Source organism: Colossoma macropomum, unplaced genomic scaffold, assembly GCF_904425465.1.
Source record: "Colossoma macropomum unplaced genomic scaffold, Colossoma_macropomum, whole genome shotgun sequence".
Taxonomy (NCBI): domain Eukaryota; kingdom Metazoa; phylum Chordata; class Actinopteri; order Characiformes; family Serrasalmidae; genus Colossoma; species Colossoma macropomum.
In genome coordinates this window covers 9020453-9040783 of record NW_023494801.1, presented here as the reverse complement: position 1 = coordinate 9040783, position 20331 = coordinate 9020453, and the positions used below count along the sequence as shown (strand labels likewise).

Below are 20331 nucleotides of genomic sequence, written 5' to 3'. Positions count from 1 at the left end.
GGCAGGATTCTAATTGATCCCGTCGGAGGAGGGACAGGCCTGGACTGGAAATGTATAATAATCATCTCAACAGAAAACACACACGGGATGTACATATTGCTCTCAGACGAATGCAGAACCTGACGATTAACTGTATTTTGGATCTGCATTGCAATGCAAGTTTCTGCAGTGAACACATTGTTAGGGGCTGCAGTGACTGAACAGATCATACATTATATAGACAAAGGTTTTGTGACACACCTCGTAATTATTGAATTCAGATGTTTCAGCCACACCCATTGCTAACAGGTGGATAAAATGAAGCACATAGCCATTGCAGTCTCAATAGACAAACTCTGGTAATAGAATGGGTCGCACTGAAGAGCTCAGTGACTTTAAACATGGCGCTGTCATAGGATGCCACCACTGCCGCAAGTCAGTTTGTGAAATTTCCGTCCTGCTAGATCTGCCCCTGTCAATCGTAAGTGCTATTATTGTGAAATGGAAGCGTCTAGGAGCAACAACAGCTCAGCCGCAAAGCGGCAGACCACGCAAACTCACAGAGTGGGGTCGGCAAGTGCTGAAGCCTCTGTTGAATTACTCACTAAAGAGTTCCAAATTGCCTCTGGAAGCAACATCAGCAAAAGAACTGTGCATCAGGAGCTTCACAAAATGGGTTTCCACGGCATGGACTGGTGTAAAGCATGCCGCCACTGGACTCTTCTCTATCTGACAGTCTGATTAATGAGTCTGGGTTGGGTGAATGCCAGGAGAACATGACCTGTTAAACTGCATTGTGCCAAGTGTCTGGGTTAGGTTTAGGGTTTGGGGGTATAATGCTATGGGGTTGTCTTCAGGGTTTGGGCCCCTTAGTTCCAGTGAAGGCAAATCTAAGTGCTTCAGCATACCAAGACATTTTGGGCAATTGTATGCTTCCAACTTTGTGGGATCAGTTTGGGGAAGACCCTTTTCTGTTCCAGCGTGACGGAGCCCCAGTGCACGGTCAATAAGGGCATAGCTGGGTGAGTTTGGTGTGGAAGAACTTGACTAGCCACAGACACACTCTGAAATCTTGTAGAAAGTTTCTCAGAAGAGTGAAGCTGTTATAGCTGCAAAGGGGGGACCGACTCCATATTAGTGCCTTTGGATTTAGAATGGGATGCCATAAAAGCTTCTGTGGGTTTGATATGTAGGTGTGCTAATACTTTTGTCCATATAGTGTATAACTTCATATGTGCAGTGCTATCATTACATAATTTAGATTGGCAGGAATGTGTTGTTAGGAGCTATGTACAGAGCAGTGATGTGGTCTCCTCTGTACTCCTCAATGCTCAAATCTGATCTCTCTGACATGGTTCACACCCATTTAGGTAAGTGATTCAAATCTGTCATTAATGTCATTAACGAACCGGCATCCTGAAACGACCCGCATGCGCACATCGTACTCAGTAACGTCATGTGAATGAATCACGTGCATTATGTGCATCATCAGCAAACAAAGTAACGAGCAGAACGAGCCTTCGCTGTGAAGATAAGTAACTCTGAACAGCTCTCAGTTGCATTATTACAGTGAAACGATGGGTGAGATGTTGCTTTTCCACCGTTTACAGGCTTTAACTTCTGTTTGGCGATCCAACTTCAAAATATAGCCAAGGATTTTCTATTTAGAAATGTGATTTTAACTAAAAAATGTATGCATAATTTATTTAACATTTTTCCAATCTGTTATAATAGATAACATTCTCAAATCGATGCAGTTTAATCAGTCACCTTCAGATGTATTTTAACATCCCACATGTGTATGTATGTGTTCATACTCCTTCACCGTTGCTTTTTCATTGTCATTGCAGAGTGTAGATGGAAAAATGTGCATCCCTTCATCTGTCTTCTCTCTGCTCTCCTCCCTTTATTCCTGCCCTTGAGGTCATGACAGGTACACAGGACAGATAAAGTACATTGGCTCATCCAGAGAGTGAGAGAGTAAGAGAGTGAGAGAGAGAGAGAGAGTGAGAGACAGAGAGGGACAGGTAAACAGATTTTTAATCATAGTATCAATCACATTCATTAGGTATTTAAACCTCAAAGCTCATCATCAAAGAGCTTTACTTTAGAGAGACACAAACACACACACACACACACACACACACACACACACACACAAACAAACAGACAATACACACAGGGGAATATTCAGCACAGGTGATGCATATCAAAAACCCACACATGAACCTAAAAGAAGATGGATTCTTTTTGATATTGAGATTTTTATTATGCCTTCAAATGAATAAGCAGTGATGTGTGTTCGTCCAGCTTGCTGTAGGACACAGCGTGTGTATCTCTGGAGAGAGGCGGGGGGCGGGGCATGTTGTGTTCTTTATTTGAAATTTAGCAATATAAAAATATAGAATCATTGATAAAGCAGTTCTAAAATCTGACTGACAGAGCCACGTTTGTGTGCACACATCAGCTGGATTCTGCATTAATGAACCCAATTATTGAAACCTCTTGTGCTGTTCATGAAACAATCTTTGGCCATTATGTTACTTGGCAGTCATAGCCTACTGCTAATGAGCTACACTGCTCAACGGCAGAGCTGGCAGAAACTATTTATTATACATTGGTGCATTTTCTCTTATTGTATTTGCATTAATGAAGGCAGTAAGCCTCTTGAGGTTGTGCATTGCTGTGTGCACAACACTTTCTATGCAGTAAATGTGGTAAAATCACGGTAACCAAGCTCATAAGATCATGAAATTATTTTAATATTGTGTGACTTCACAATGTTCAGATAATGTATGAGGATATAGACAAAGAAGAAGTAAAGTAAAAGTGTTTAGATTGATGATCAGAGCTGTAGATGGTTCTGTAATGACTGAGGAAGCTGTAGAGCTTATATGATAATGAAAGTTCAAGGCAGGTAACCTAACATAGAACTTCAAGTATATTATTACAGTACATTATTTATCATTCAATGGATTTTTTAAAGTATTATTGTTCCTAAAACAATACTGAATACTGAAGAATACTACATGTGTGGGTAAAAGACAGGGTGAATACCTTCTAGTGTTGAATTATTTTAATCTGTACTGTGTAAGTTAGTTTGAATAAAAAATACTGAATGAAATAAAAAGTTATTCATATTAAAATAATATAATACATTAATGTAAGACAAATGACTGCAGACCTTTAAACAGTAGTGCGCCAGTTATGTATGTAACGCATGCACTGTCAGAAAAAAGGTACAGTACAGGGTCATTTTTGTCCATCAAGGTAGAATCAATGTAAATGTTTTAAAATAAAAGCAAAAAAATCCTGGAGTCCAAGCCTGTCGAGTCTAAAAATGGGAGAATTATGTCCACTAACTAAAAGTTTCAGATGGTTTAGACCCTTTTTTTCTGTGTGTGTGTGTGTCTTTTCTAGCACACACACTCCACAGATGTTGACAGTAATGCCAGTGTAAATAGCTTGTGGCAAAAGAAAGACTAATTCTGTTACACTTCATGCTCTGTGTTGTACAGAATTGCTCCCTCAGTCTGTTCATACATATGTGTGTGTGTGTGTGTGTGTGTGTGTGTGGGGTGTTTCCCCTTAATCATCTGTATGCCATGAGTGAATACAGAAAAGGTTCTTCATGATTTCTCCCTCTATTTCTTCCTCTGTTTCTCTCTCTCCCTCTTGCTGTCTCCCTCTTCGTCTCTCTTCCTCTCTCTCTCTTTCTCTTCATCTTCATCTCTCTTCCTCTTTGTTTCTCTCTCCCTTTCTCTTTCCCTCTCTTTTTCTCACTCTTTCTCTTCATCTCTCTTCCTCTCTTTATTTCTCCCCCCTTCCCTCTCTCTTTGTAACTTTCTTTCTCTTTATCTCTCGTCTCTGTTTCTCCCTCCCTCTCTCATTCCCTTTTTCTTTGCCCCTCCCTCTTTCTCATTCTCTTCATCTCTCTTCCTTTCTCTCTGCTGCTCTCGCCCTCTTTGTCTTTGAGGAAGAGTCTTTCTCTTTTCCTCGTTCTGCCTCTCTCTCTCCCTCCCTTTTGCTTTCTCATTCTTTTCATCTCTCTTCCTTTCTCTTTGCTTCTCTCTCCCTTTTTCTCTTCTCTTTTTCTTATTCTCTTTCTTTCTCTTCATCTCTCTTCCTTTCTCTTTGGTTCTCTTTCCCTCTTTCTCTTCTTTCTCTCATTGTCTCTTCATGTCTGTTCCTCTCTTGCCCTCTCTCAACCTCTCTCTCCTACCCTCTCACATTATCTTTCTTTTCATTTCTCTTCTTCTCTCTTTCCTTCTGTTTTTTCATGACTTTCTCTCTTCTCTCTTTCTCATTATCTTTCTTTCTGTCTCTCTTTCTCATTATCTTTCTCTCCATCTCTCTTCCTCTCTTCTTTCCATCTCTCTTCCTCTCTTCTTCTCCTTCCATCTCTCTTTCACTCATTTCACTCTCCCTCTCTCTTTCCCTCTCTTTCTCTCTGTCTCTTTTTTCTCACCTCTCTCTCACACACACCTCTCTTCCTCTCTTTCACCCATTTTCACCCCTCCACTCTAATTCTACCTCCAGAGCAGTGTAGCTGTGCAGTGTTGGGCAGTGTGGCTGATGGACACAGGACTGAGTAGACGTGCTTCTTCTTCAGTTCTGAATGGCCTGTTCCTCTTCTGTCCTCTGAATGCTAAATAATAGGGGATTAAATACACTGATGCTTTATGAAGGTGGTGATTCGACTGCAGGACCGGGATTAAAAACCCTGTCCTAAAGTTTAATAATGAAATCAAAACATCAGAATCAGCGTTTGGCCCAGACTAAATCACAATGCACTGAGCTGGTAAAGACATCATTAGAGCTTAACAGACATGGTGGCACGTGTTTCACCGCATGCTAATAGTCATCCATTAGGCTGACATTGCTTTTTCGTTAGCGTAGTGTTTTATGCAGGGACGTGCAGAATGAACAAGGTAAATTAAATTTACTTCATTTGAATTTGTACATCATTTACACACAGATAATAGATATTAAATGAAGATAATTACTGTCATCAGTATGTGAACTGAAATGTGGACTGGGTGTTATTGATTTAGGTAAATTTAGTGCATGACTGCGCACACATACATGCATAAGTTAGATATTAATATGATAAATATAATTGCATGCAGACTTTGTTTACTTAGGAACTACAGAGGCCATGAAGTAGTTATAATTTTCTGTATTGTTATCTTGACATAACAAGATACATAACTCGTTATTTCAAGATAACAAAATTGTTGTCTTGAAATAACGAGTTAGTTATCTTGTTATTTTGAGAGAACAAAAGTTGTTATCTTGAGATAACGAGTTACCTATCTTGTTATCTCAAGATAACCATCCAGAAAATTATAGCAACAGCTCATGGCCTTTCTGGTCTTCTGTAGTTTACACAGTTTAATGTTTGGATTGCTGTATTTAAGCTATAGCCTACCGACCACAATTGAGCCCCTGAATCAGAGTAAGGATAACCTGCGACTGAATTATGATTCCTGTACATGTGTTTTCTTCACTGCAGTAGTTTGTAAAACAAATTCAATAAAAATCCCCAAATTTTGGCTTTGTTAGATCACTTTCTGTACATATCATAGAAATGCAACAACAGCATTGCCTTATTAACAGAATAGATTCAATGAAATAGCAGAAATAGACACTTTTTGCATCAGCATCAGGGGTGGATACATACTGAAAGAGTGCTTGAGCACCGACACGTGTACAAATTCAGACTCGTAACTGAATTGGATCACTATGAGATCAGATTTACACCATTACTAAATAATAAGTGCCTCTGGCTGCTTAGCCTCTTTTCTAGAAGTAGAATGTACTTGATTTTTCATTATTGTTTCTGTTGCTGCAGTGCATTACTCTCACTATTTTTGAGGTCTGACCTAAACGGCCAGTCATTTCCTCTTTTTAAACAGCCTCCACTCTCGCCTAATGCCGTGAACACATTCTTAGTTATTTAGCATGAAAGTATGACCAGTCTTTTCTAGCAAAGCGTTTTTGTCCAAGGCCGATCTTGATATGGCTTCATATGGCCAAGGTCCAAGAGATTCCACAGAAGCAGCAGGCATATACATGCATAACCACATGCACATTGCTACATCTTCATAGAAGCAGCAGGCACAGACAGGAGTTTGTATTCAGAACCACGTCTCATGTTCCATTTTGATGTTTCTCCTGGCTGTAAAGACATTCATGACTGTGTGCTTGTGTATATGATGCTAATGTCTGAAGCGTTAGCATCTAACCTCTGCATAAATACCAAAGGCAAACTTTGTGGTGAGGTAATTGCTTCCGAGCTTTAATGGTATAGACATAGATATATATCTGCTTTGCCTGCTTTTCATAGCAACATCTGAGCAACATCGCTTGCTTCCTTCTTTATCGAAGAGTGACACCTGTACAAGCTCTACATAAAGCCTAAAACACTCTCTGATTGCATGTCACAATCCTTCTGCTTCATTTCCTTCAGGGTCTGTAGAACAATTAAGCAATATGGCATCTAAAGGAATATGACAGACTGTTTTGGTTGCTGTGCATTTAAGACTGATATATGTGACTGAGCTCTGTTCTGATTGGCTGCTCTGTGTTGTACCTCATTCAGAACGCAATCCGGGTTAAAACACTCATTATAATTTCAGTGTGAATAGGCGGAGCCAAACTGCTATACGTTCAGTAGGTGTATTAATGTAAATATGTTGGTTTTCGAAAAATTGCAGAAAAACGTGAATTTAAAACTGCTTTTACGGTTTAGTTTCCATAAATGGATTGTATGGATTGTATGGACTGCGGAGGAAACAGTTTTAAAACTTTAACAGTATTTACCCACTACATCAACTCTTTTATTAATAATAAATAAAATTACTATTTATTATTTGAATTCAGAAATTTAGTTTTTCATATAATGGGCCCTTTAAAGATAAATAGACAAATGCTAAGCATCTGTTCACCACAGCTAACGTTACCAGCCTAGTCACATTTTCATACATTTTAGCTGATACGTTCCCTCAATGGTGATGTTTTATCCCATTAAATCTGTACGAGTACAGAACTTGAGCTTGTTGTTTATCGGTGCTTCTCTGTGAGGCTTCCAGTGTGCTGTAGCTGCGCTTTGTTATCTCAAGATTCAGCCGGCTGAAGTAGTCTTTCTATGTGGAGTGTAACAAAGAAAATTTATTTGATTGATACGATACAGTGGTGTTTCAGTTTGATCCATTTTCCAATACAGCAAAAATAAGGAGTGGCTGAAAATGTGGCTAATATGTCAGTGTTTCTATCTTTAGTACATGTTCAACATTGTAAAAGCACAATATTTAAAACTAAAACTGTGCTTTGTACTGTGCCAATCCAATACTCAAGCCACAAGCTAACGTGCTAGTAATGAGACAACAATACAAAAGTCTGCAATACAATTTGATACAATACAATACATTGTATTGTTACAGCCCTACTTTCTATGCTTCTTTGGACTAAATAGATAAGAAACTGACCACAAGCAAGAAAAGTTTCTACACTTGCCTCTAGTGGTGTGTTGACATCTCTTAGTTTTTAGGTATGAAAATATGTAAAAAGAAAGAGACACTTTTTTTGGCCAAAATGTTCGTTTACTTTTTGATTTTAAAAATTTCATGGCTTTTTGAAAATTCAAAATTCTGACTCGTTCCTACTAAGTATCGTGATACATATTGCATCTTTTGATATTTTCAAGTATTTAAGATATTATTGCAGTATCACCCACCCTTAGTTTATTGGGAAGAAGCAAAAGCCAAAGTATGACTGGAGGATGACTAGGTAACCAGGTAACCAATCCACTGCAGCGTCAATGGCCTGCATGCTTATTTATAAGATGGGTTTAGTGTGTATTAATGATGTGTTCCCTTGTGTCAGTGTTTGCTCCTTAAATAATGATGTAACATGAGGAAACTGTTATTAGACAGCTCGGTTAGATTCTTGTGGTTATGCCACAACATGCTGGATTCACTTTATAATCCACCTCATCATTGGCTCGGCAAGCAGGACATCTTGTTTATTTGCATAATTCATGGTGTGTGTATGTGTGCGCATATGCAATTGTGGCTCGTGACGTGTGCTCCACCAACTGGTAATGCCTGACCACACCTCACCTAGGGTGAAACCACTCACACTCGCATTATTCTGTCTCTTGCTATCTATCTCTCTTTTCTTTTCACTCTCCCTCCTGATATCCCCAGGCCTGATATCTCATGCACAGCATGTTTTTATACCTATTGCCTAGCCACGCTTTTGAAAATATCTCTCAGGATTTCCCTGTACGTCCCAGAACATGTACTGATATATATGTTCATGTGAATTCTGGACCATTGGTGTACTAATGTGAATGTAAATTCTGAGACAGGCTGTGGACTGTAGTTGTAGAGGAAGAAAAAGAATGTAATATATTTTATCATAATATAATTTATCTTAAGTCTATTATAGCAAATAGTCTTTATTTTGCTTCTCTGAGATCAGTAAGCAAGAAAAATACCTGGGAGGTATCTAATGTCAATATACTATTTCTTTTAATGAGCTCAGTTCTGTAACATGCAAGGACACTTATTTCAAGCAACCAAGTGGAATTAACTATCCTATCCTGCTGGTAAATAATTTACTTCCTCCTGGCGTTCATTTCTTAAATGTCGCATTCTTAAATGTCATGTGTTTTTCTTTTTTGAGTGGCTTTGGTCCACCTGTGGTTTTGAAATGGCAGCAAGTATTTAAGCTTATGATGTACAGTCTTAATTGAGACTGGGTCAGGCAGGTTGAGTAAATTGATTTAGTGGTCACTTTAAAGTTGAGTGTTCTGTGTTTTCAAGCTAATAGTCTGTCACAAGCATCCACTTTCCCTGACTGCTGTTTCGCAGCTTTTCCTTGTTTGAAATGTGCTGTCATGCGCAGTGCTTGTGTCTTTTGTAACACTGGAACACTTTCCTTGTTCATCTAGTATTTCTATTTTATCTGCACTATTATGTAGATATCCTTATGTAATGAATGTAATTTAAGGTATGTTTTCATCTGTACCAGTTATACTGACCTTACTTGTCTTGCTCTCTCTGCAGAACAGTTCCAAGCAACGGCAGGTGAGGAAGAAGACGGTCTCATTCAGTTCTATGCCGAGTGACCGCAAGATGAACAGCACTGCTGCCTGCATGGCCTTCATGTTGGAGGGATGCGAGATGAAGAAAGTTCGCTCCAATTCCCGCATGTACAACCGATACTTCCTGCTGGACCCAGACCTGCGCTGGCTCCGCTGGGAGCCATCAAAAAAGGACTCCGAAAAGGCGAAACTGGAGATCAAGAGCATTAAAGAAGTGCGACTGGGGAAGAAGACCCCTGTCCTACGCAGCAACGGTCTCTCTGATCAATTTCCAGATGAGTGTGCTTTCTCAATCATTTATGGAGACAATTATGAGTCTCTGGATTTAGTGGCAAGCACAGCAGATGTGGTCAGCACCTGGGTAATGGGACTACGCTATTTGGTGTCGTATGGGCGACACACAGTTGGTGTGGTTGAACCCAGCCAGTCGAGCGTAAGAACGTCCTGGATTGGCTCTGTGTTTGAGCTGGCTGACATCGAGAGGCAGGGACACATAGACCTGTTCCGTGCCACGCAAATTATCAAGGGACTTAATCCAGGCATGAGGGAGTCCCGCATTGAGTTGAAATTCAAAGAACTTCAGAAGGCCAAAGATTGCTATGGCGAGGGCATCGACTTAGACACGTTTGTAGAGGTGTACTGTGAATTGTGCACAAGGCCTGAAATCTTTTTCCTCCTGGTGCAGTTTTCTAGCAACAAGGAGTACCTGGATTCAAAGGACTTGATGCTGTTTGTGGAAGTTGAGCAGGGAGTGGAGGGCGTGACGGAGGAGATGTGCCGTGAAATTGTGCACAAGTATGAGCCTTCAGCAGAAGGTCGAGACCGCGGCTACTTGTCTATCGATGGTTTCACACACTACCTCCTGTCGTCCGAGTGCCACATTTTCGATCCACAGCACAAGCGTGTTTGTCAGGACATGACACAGCCCCTGTCTCACTACTACATCAACTCATCGCACAACGCTTCCCTGCTGGAGGACCACTACTGGGGCTCCTCAGACATCAGCAGCTACGTCCGTGCCCTGCGCATGGGCTGCCGTAGCCTGGAGGTAGTTGTGTGGGATGGCCCCGACTGTGAGCCTGTGGTCTATGTTGGCAGCTCAGTGGCATCCCAGCTGGCCTTTTCCAAAGTCCTCGACGTCATAAACCAGTATGCCTTTGAGAGCTCTGAGTATCCTCTGATCCTGTGCCTGGTGACGCACTGCAGTGTCCCACAACAAAGGGTCATGGCCCAGCATATGAAGAAAATCTTGGGGGACAAACTCCACACAGAACCTCCGAGTCTGGATGAACACTACCTGCCCTCACCTGAGAAGCTGAAAGGTAAGGTCCTTCTGAAAGGGAAGCGCCTCCCACCTGACACCCAGGATTCTGAGGGAGAGGTGACTGACGAGGAGGAGGGGCTTGAGATGTCACGGCGTATGGTCGGCGCGGATGAGAAGGACCAGCTCAACGGCATTGGCTGTAAGAGGCTGCGACTTTGCAAGGAACTGTCCGACCTTGTTACCCTTTGCAAATCTGTTCAGTTTCGAGACTTTGAGTCATCCAAGAGGGAACAGAAGTACTGGGAAATATGTTCTTTCAACGAGGTGGATGCTAACCGCTTTGCTAATGAGTTCCCTGAGGACTTTGTCTGCTATAACAAGCGATTTCTGTCACGGGTATTCCCAACACCCATGCGCATTGATGCCAGCAATATGAACCCACAAGACTTTTGGAAATGCGGTTGTCAAATCGTGGCCATGAATTACCAGACCCCCGGCTTGATGATGGACCTTAATCTGGGCTGGTTCAGGCAAAATGGCAACTGCGGATATGTTCTCCGCCCTGCTATAATGCGTGAGGAGGTCTCATACTTCAGTGCCAACGCTCGTGACTCATTACCTGGAGTGTCAGCCCAGCTCCTCCACATCAAGGTGATCAGTGGCCAAAACCTGCCAAAACCTCGAGGCTCAGCAGCAAAAGGTGATGTGGTTGAGCCATACATCTATGTGGAGATTCATGGGATCCCTGCAGATTGTGCTGAGCAGCGCACAAAGACTGTATCGCAAAACGGTGACAATCCCATCTTTGATGAGAGCTTTGAGTTCCAGATCAATCTCCCTGAACTGGCAGTTTTGCGTTTCGTAGTCCTTGATGATGACTACATTGGTGATGAATTCATTGGCCAGTACACAATTCCCTTTGAGTGCCTGCAGCCAGGTTACCGGCATGTACCATTGCAGTCACTTACAGGAGAGTTCTTGCCCAACACCACGCTATTTGTTCACGTGGCCATTACGAATAGGCGTGGTGGTGGCAAAGCTCACAAGAGGGGTCTTTCTGTGAGGAAAGGCCGCAAGGCTAGGGAGTACACTTCGACCAAGACCACTGGGATCAAAGTAGTGGATGAACTCTTCAGGGCTTCCACACAGCCACTAAGAGAGGCAACGGATTTGCGGGAAAATGTGCAGGTAAGACCAATGTAGAAAAGAAGACAATGCATGATAATGGAAATAGGATTCCAAAAAGCACAAAGTAATTTGAGTTATTTAATTACTGCAACTAAATATTATTTTTCTCCTTAAACTAGACCATAGGTTCCCAACTCTGGACTTGTGTTTTTCTGCTCTAACACCCCTCCTTTCAACTCAGGAAGTGGTTAAGTAGCTGTTAAGTTGAATCAGATGTGTTGGAAGCAGGGAAAACCCAGGACAGGGGACATTCTGGGACCAATGTAGATGAAAAGAAAAGAAATATGGCTACAGTCATTATAGAATACTATGGCATTCTGTAACAAGTACAAGAACATCTAATAGGAAAAGTGTCCTTATAAATTTATAAGCATACTCTCTTTAATGTCAACCTGAAATCGAAAAGGACCTTTTTTACCTTGTTAGCTCATGTCCCTAGCCATATTAAGCACAATTCTTCATGCCACACTACTGCATTGACAACATTATTGCTTCACCATAATCTTTGTTTGAAGTGTAAAGACTGCTGCCTACTTTGAAAATGTTTCTATTGCATCACTGTGCACCAGCGGACACGGAAAATAATATTAACCAATAATATCAGGTTTTACCTGATATGAAACAACCTCCACTCAAAAAATGTCACTGTACAGTAGGGCTGCAACAATTAGTCGGCATTATCGTGAACGTCGATTATAAAAATTTGTCGACTTAGAATTTCATTGTCGATGCGTCGTTAAGTTGCAACGCACTATGGGAAGTGCTGGGGGCAGCATCGCTTCCATTGGCACGACTGCATTCTGTACTAATGAAGAACATATTGAATGATGGTGTGGCGGAGAGACTGTGAGGAAGGCGAGGCAAAAAATCAAGGCCAAAACTTTCAGATGGGAGCTTTCAGACTTTCAAAACAAGTCGAATTTCACGGCAGCACTATGGTGATGCATAGGCATCTGAAACGCAAGCACCTTGAATCCTTGATGTCTAATTCACACATACTGCGTCTGTGCAGCGTCTTGCTTTTCATTTCGTTGCCCAAGTGATCAGGGCTTTCACACAGGATGCGCGTACGAAGCGGCAGAGTCCCAGACACCGCACTGAAGAGCAGAAGTGTTTAGAGAATAGACTGGGTGCTGATTTTTTCCATGCTCTGTGCGTGTCATGCAGCAAAATACACTAAATAAACCATGAAAATTAAACAGAAAACCGTATACACAAAAATTTAATTCATGATGAAATAATAGTTAAACATTCTGTGCTGCAGACATTTCCTGGTTACTTTACCTGTTGGACAACAAGGTCTCATGGATTGTGTTTGCTAAGAGACTGCTATTTCAGTTATGTTAGCTAATGTGTGGGAACATCACCTCAAAGAAGAGAGCCAGCCTCGCTCCAGAGCACCTGCAACTTAACAGTCCCCTATGCTGGGTCTAAGGCTGCTATTTTCAGTTACATTTTTACAGATTATCTTCGTTTGAAAGCCTTCTTGCACCTTAATTTGTATTATGAAATTTGTTTGTTTCACTTTTATTATGATTACACGTATTAATGTTACGAATACATTTAATGAAGTGGACAAGCAGAGATGGAGGGCATAACAAAAAATAATCGTTGACTAATCGACTAATCGAAAAAATAATTAACAGCTTAGTCGACAAAATAATCATTAGTTGCAGCCCTACTGTACGGAAGGAAAACTTGTGATTTCCAGTTTGCGGTCACGTGTTATAAAACTTGCACTTGTTATGAATCTAGCAATTATTTATAAGCACACATTGTGCACTTTAAACTAACAATGTACTTCAAGTTTCAAGTTTATTTGTCATTTGCACAACATGTTAGGGCATTCACATTCAAAGGAAAATACTAAAACTGAAATATATTAAATATACACAAAATATAGAGACAGGAGAAACCTATGTAAGAAAAAACTCTCTGCTATGTACAAATATTTTTATATTTAACAAGGGATAATTTGTGAAGAGTCTATGTACATTTGAATACTTGAATACTTGAGTATTCATTTTATTTTCCTGTGGAATGTTCAAGCACTGAAAATAACCATAACACACATGCCTATGACCTGTGAGTTGTTCAACAGGCCTGTATTGTGAATTATTATGGTACCTCTAAATGTGTGTTTTCAGTGGGCTCTTTGAATGCTGGTAACATCAAAACTCAGCAATTACTTTAAGTACCGTCCTCTCCGCTAATAAAATCAGAAATAGTCCAAGGCTGACCAAGGAGCAGTTTTCGTCATTCATGATTGGGACTTTAACACGAGCTTGAGTGAGGCAAGAGCACTTTTTATGTGTCTGATATAACAGGCACCTCAAAAGGCATTATGCAAACAGGGTATACAAGAGGATAGACCCTCAATTAGAGAGAGTGTGTGTGTGTGTGTGTGTGAGTGAGAGAGAGAGAGATAGAGTGAGAAATGTAGAGGGCGGGGGGAGGGAGGTAGTTTTTTGTAGTGAAGCTCATTAGTGGTTTGGGTGATGCCCTGGAAGCCAAGGGAATTAAAAGATTTCATTGTGATTCTCTCTGCACTAATGTGGTGTTTTCCTCTTTAAAGGAAATGCTTTGTTGGCCTAATTACTTAATATTTACATCTCACGAAAGATTAATAAAAGGCGACAGTTCAGGTTAAAACTTGATTAGACATGGCATAGCTAGAGTGCAGCATGCAGTCATAATGCTAACATGTTTTGCAAGAGTTTGTTATTTTGTCTGTTAAGTTCAGTTATATTTCTGCATTATTGATCATAGAACATAAAGTTTAAAGTCATGCTTGAACATGTATAACTCTGATTCAGCAATGCTGTTTCTCAATTTATTGGCAGCATGCAGCAAATCTGGTTGGAGAGTTCCTAAACTAAAGTATTGCTGCGACTAATTTAAGAGCACTCAAACCTCAAGGGATTCCCTGGTAGCTAATTAGAAGGAAAAAACATATGTCCTCACTGAGCTTTCCCTCCACTCACTCCCTGTTATTTTTTTTTTTTTTCTTTGTTTCTTTGTTCTTTCATTTCTCTAACCTCTGCGGCAAATCTGAACATCGCTTAGTGTTTTCTTGGACAGTCACTGGGATGTGATGAACTTTTTGAAAAGCTTTTTATTGAGTTCTGTATAGTTAAAGATTTATTCCCTCCCTTTGGCCTGCTAATTTAGCCTGACGTAGCCAGGCCTTCTTCTTCATTATAACAGAACTGACTCCAATATAGACAAAAATGCTGCATGCTTGGGACTTTATGGATCAGTCAGGTCATTGTTAGCCTGAGGACAATGCTGATGCTGTGCAAGCAGTGACACCAGTGGCTGACGAATGAAGTAGGCAGTGGAAAGGGCCTCAGAACTTTCAAGGCAAAAACAGAGAAATGGCAGAGAAGCGAGTGAATCAGTCAGTGAACCAAAAATAAAATATGGGTGGCTGATATGAACTCGGATATACTGTCGGATATACCTAAAAAAATACTTCAAGTGGTTACGAGCAATTGAGCTAGTTTTATTCAACATAAAAAAAAGATGAAATCAAACCTGTTCTGATTTATTTGACGATGTTGCGTTTTGGCCAAGCTAACTTTTTTTTTTACTTTCTCACTATTTCACACTTTACAGCTGGTCTAAAATATATTCATAAATGCTCATTGTAAATAATGGAAATTGTCTAATTCGTTCCTCTGACTGAATTACCTTTCAGGCCCCTAACGTTTTCACCAACTAGGGAAATCTGCTTCAAGCTACAGTACAGTTTATATTGTTGCAGGGGCTACTTGTGGTTTAGCACAATGGCTGATCATGGTATGCACAATATTGTAAAATCCATGACATGAGACAAGATCACACCAGTATGTACTTTAATACCAGTATACCTTCCACAATTGGTGTTAAGAGTATATTCTGTCAGTTTCTGTTATGAGTCCAGCAATCAACTTTAAATAGAAGATATGTTTGTTTTTATTTAATGAACTAAGGTTATTTCTTTATCACCCTATTTTTCTTTTACTATGTGCATTCAGCTATAGTGCTGCTTCAGGAGCAGTTCTCTATAGCTGCTACAGAATTACCATGAGTGATGCCATGGTGCCTCTAAAGGAGGCACTTCACCCACAACATGCTGTAAATAATGAGTTTAGCTTAGTTTAACGTCTATTTCATTTCTTTTCTTTATCTGTAGCAGGGGGTACATTCTAGTCATAAACTAGAGTCATAAACTACCACAGTTTCTCTGTTCCACTGTTACGGAATATTATATGTTGTTGCTGAACTAGATTAAGTGACTTTGAATAAATTGGTCACAGGCCATGTGTCGTCTTTATTGGACTATTGAGTTTTCATTATGAGAAAGTGATAAGACTGGCTTTACACAGTGAAACTTCCATGCAGCGTTAGTTGCTTTAAACCTGCGTGAAAGTAAATTAAACTTGAGTTACATAATGTAAAGCGTCCTGTAACTGACTTGAAACTCAACTGCAGCATTTGCAAGCCTCTTAACTTTACGAACAAGTTTCATGAAACAGCCAATCAAAATACACATACACATCACATGATCAACTTTATATAGTGAGAATGATGTGGAAACATGTTAGTTGCTGCTTTGACTAACTAGTGGAGTAATTACATGGTGCATGCAACTTTGATTGTTTTCTGATTGCTTGGTGTAGCTGTGAAGTTGCACGGAAATTGTGTTGTATGCAGCTCAGAACACGTTTTACAGTGTAAAGTCAGCAATAAACAGGGCATGCATGCATGCATCAGATATCACATAAACATCTCCTAGGCATATGAGACATTTATAATATATTGATGGAGATTGGATTTGCTCATGCATGATAAGGAAGAGATAAGGATGTTACAGAGATCTGTTTTGTTGACAGATTTCAGCTTTGACATTACTTCAGTGAATTTCCTGAGTGGAGCTGAACAGTATATCATATCACTATCATTATATTGGCCTTTACAGTCCTAATACCACAAAAGGCTACAGTATGCAAATGATTTGTGCTGTAAGCAGCTTGATCAATCTCAGATGTGTCTGATGAGTTTATCTAGGTGTTTTGTTTTGTCAAGGCACCTTTAGTAAGGTCATACAGCATTCATTTTATTAATATATTAAAAGGCATATTGCAGTTGGACTGTGTATCAAAAGGCTATATCATTTATGTAATATCAAACCTTGTAAATTGTTTTTTTTTGTTGTTTTTATTTCTTAGACCATTTAAAAATGTCACAGAATTTAACATTGTGTGGACATTTCATGATAAATGGACTAACAGAAATGGTCAAAAATTACTCAAATCCCAGTAAAATGTCATCACATCAATGCACGACAGTGACAGTATGTGTTATTATAGTATGTTGGCAGTGTTGTGCAGCTCTGACCCTGAGACAGAACACACAGTGCAGAATGAACAGAAGTAAGATCCTTTTGTGCAGGTTTTGATGGTCATGACAGCAGACATGACCCACATACAAGTCTAAGTGCTTGTGACAGTAACCTTCATTCAATCATTTATTCGGGTTGAAACTTCATGTCTCCAAATACATGTACAAATGTTCCAATACGGCATCTCAACATATTTTAACAGGACTGACTTAAACAAAAGTGCAACTAAATGGTTTATAATTACCAAAATCATACATCATTCTTGACCTTTTAAACTCATATGTGGGGGCACACTTCATCACTCCAACTGCATTAATTACATATTATTTTTTTTTATTATGATGATTCGTGATATGTATCACAGTATGAATCCATTATGGATATCATCATTTGTAGAGAGCCTGTAAACACCAAAAACACTGTACAGTGACAGCATAAACTGCATAGTAACAGATATCTGATTAGATGTCAGCCTGTTCTGCCTTTATCTTATTTTATTTATTTTGTTTTTACTCTTTTATTGATTTTTCAAATGTTGAATTAAAAAAAAAAAACATTGTGAGCATTTCATAACTGAATTTTTAATGTGGTGCTATTGTTTTGCTGGTATGTTTTATCCTTTCTAATTTGTTTGCAAATTAGTTTATTGATAATTATCGATAATTGCTCTCAAATCAGTAGGTAGCATGCATCATTTTTTCCAGCGCGTGTCCAGTGAGCCCTTTGAGCCATGATGTGGGTGAGTGTCACATGACGCCTTTAAAAGTACCATCAAAACCTAGAAATACAGTGAATTTTTTTTCAACATTTTACATACTGCGCTACACTAAATCCAGTTAAACATAACTAATCATGCCCACTTTGAAACAATACAAGCAGATGAAAAGTGTTTTTTTAACCCTTGTGTGGTGTTGATGTTTTTGTTACTCAGTGGTCTGGTGGACCCACCACACCATTATTGTTTTTTTAAATCAATACAGCCATAACAATTTATGTAAAAATACCAGATGTTTAAAATATCACAAGTGGCCAGTGTAGGGTTCTCCTTTAGCAGCTGTAGCCAGTCAGTAGCCTGTCCATGTTGTCAGCCCTCACACACACACACACACACACACACACACACGCTAACAGCAGGCCATGTAGGAGGAGAACAGAGTGATGGGACACAGCACCTCCACACTTTTATTCCCCGCGGTTCACCCCAACACCACATGTGTAATATAAATGTGTATGGGCTGTACAGTGTGAAGTCATTGAAAATGTGCTATTTTGTATGTTCTTCACAGAAAATGAGTAAAGGCCAAGGAATCTGAGGTTGAAATAATAATAAATCACATAATTTTTGCTTTCGGTAAACACTGAAAATGGGTCCCACAGACCTGAACACCACACAAGGGTTAAGTTCTGATGATATTCATATTATGAGAAGCATTTTGTTGCAAATTGTGCCATAATTTATCACGATAATGATAAATATTATCATACTGCCCAGCCCTATTTTTACATGCATCTTAAGCCTTTTATTAGTTATTGAATACGTCTTAAGATTAATATCTTGATAATAAGCCAGCATTTTGAGAGGTTGAAGTTAGAGGGATTGGTGGTACAAGGAAATATGAGGACAGCTTCTACAACACCACACACACACACACACACACACACACACACACACACACACACACACACACACGCACACACAGAAAGTGTCTGGAACAAATTATCCAGACGTGTCCCGGAAGCAGCATTTTCCCGCGCTCTCAGTCAGTGTGTGTTGAGTGTGTGTTAATCGTGGGATTTGAACCGTGATAGGAGAGGTCATTAAACTGGAGGAGGAAAGGGTGATGTAAAGGAGAGGAAAGTGCATTATACATGAGAACAAAAAAAACTGTGTGCATGTGTGTGTCTCCATGTGTTCTGAGGCAGCAGATCGTTCCCTTGTGGGAAGTAAACGTCCCAGTGCATATTTCCTCTCTTCTTGAGTTTAAACAAACTGTTAATCTAACTCACACCCCAGTCACATGCAGAGAGAGGGAGAGAGAGGGAGAATCTTTAAAGCTCAACCACAGATCAGAGGTCAGGAGTGTGAAGGACAGCTGGTCAGACTCACAATCCAGACATCATTCACCAAGCCCACTGCTGTAGATGGAGCATAAACAATAGACCTCCAGGGCAAAAATATTCAGCCTCCAGAGGAAAAGGTTGAGGGCATGACTGATATGAAGTATTTTGGACTTTTGGACAGTTTAGGCAGCAAAAAATTCTGTTAATGTTGGCCAGTTCTATGTCATTGCCAATTCTCAGTTCTCAGTTGCATTTTTTAAACTCAACCAAACAGCAAAAACTCTGGTCTAGATATACTAAGCATTTTGCGGTAGGCTCAGATACAAATCATCTTTAAAAAATTTGTTATGCTGTATTTAATGTCTGAATTAAATGCCTGAATTTGATGTCGGTCACGATGAGACAAACGCAGTGAATGAGAGTCTTCTAGTTCACTTCCCACATCACTTCCATTTTTTTTATTAATGAAAGATATTGGAAGTAAATTCATTATGGATCATTACAGATACTTTGCTTTAAAAGCTCCAAGTCCTCACACAGTGAGAAAATAGAAATCCTGTATAGAAAAAAAAAAATGATATAATCGCATCGCAGCTCTCTGAATTGTAGTCGAATCGTGAGGTGCCTAGAGATTCCCACCCCTAGTATACAGTCAGGTGCACAAGTTTGAACACCCCCTGTCAATGTTTTGTTGATTTTCTGAGTGAAAATGAGTTAATACATTCTCTGCAGAGACTGGACTTAAATATTTGTTATATAAATGTGATGCAGAGCTTCAGATTATTTAACATATACAGAAACAAAATTGCACAGGCCACGTTTTCTTTTTTTTCCCTTATGTCGAATTCAGCAAATAAATAGTAATTGTGCATTTAAATGTGCAGAAGTGCATGTCTTATTTAAACTGGATGAAAAATCAACAAAACACTTAATTTGACCAAACTTGATGACCGTAATTAACCTTATTACATAACTTTTTAACTTAACCTTAAGTGTTGAACTCAAGTTCAAAACAAATTTAAAACAAAAGCAAATTAAGATACACTGTATGTTTTACTTGACAAAAGCTACTTACTTGCTGTGTAAATGGTAATTCTGCTGATTATATTGGTTAAAGAGTGTATTGATCAGGTTCTAATTTATAGAAGATGAAGAAACATGCATGACTACACGTGTGTAGGGGAGTGTACGTGTGTGGGGCTGTGTATGACTGGTAGAAGCAGGTCAGCTAGATTTTGGCTGTTTACAATTGGCATTTAGGTTAGAAGTGAGACACACAAGGATGTGTGATGCTTTTAGGCTTTCAGGGCAGAAAGCCAGTTAGCTTGGCTGAAGTTGTGA

At 39.7% G+C, this 20331-nt stretch overlaps 1 protein-coding gene across 1 annotated transcript in view; it reads left to right on the top strand.

Annotated features, from left to right (window-relative positions):
* Window positions 1–20331, top strand: part of si:ch211-210g13.5 (inactive phospholipase C-like protein 2) — a 117557-nt gene that overhangs the window by 66021 nt on the left and 31205 nt on the right. The window contains exon 2 of the mRNA XM_036589558.1: window positions 9054–11543. Within this exon, the coding sequence (XP_036445451.1) occupies window positions 9054–11543 (2490 nt within the window). The remainder of the gene's footprint in view (window positions 1–9053; window positions 11544–20331) is intronic.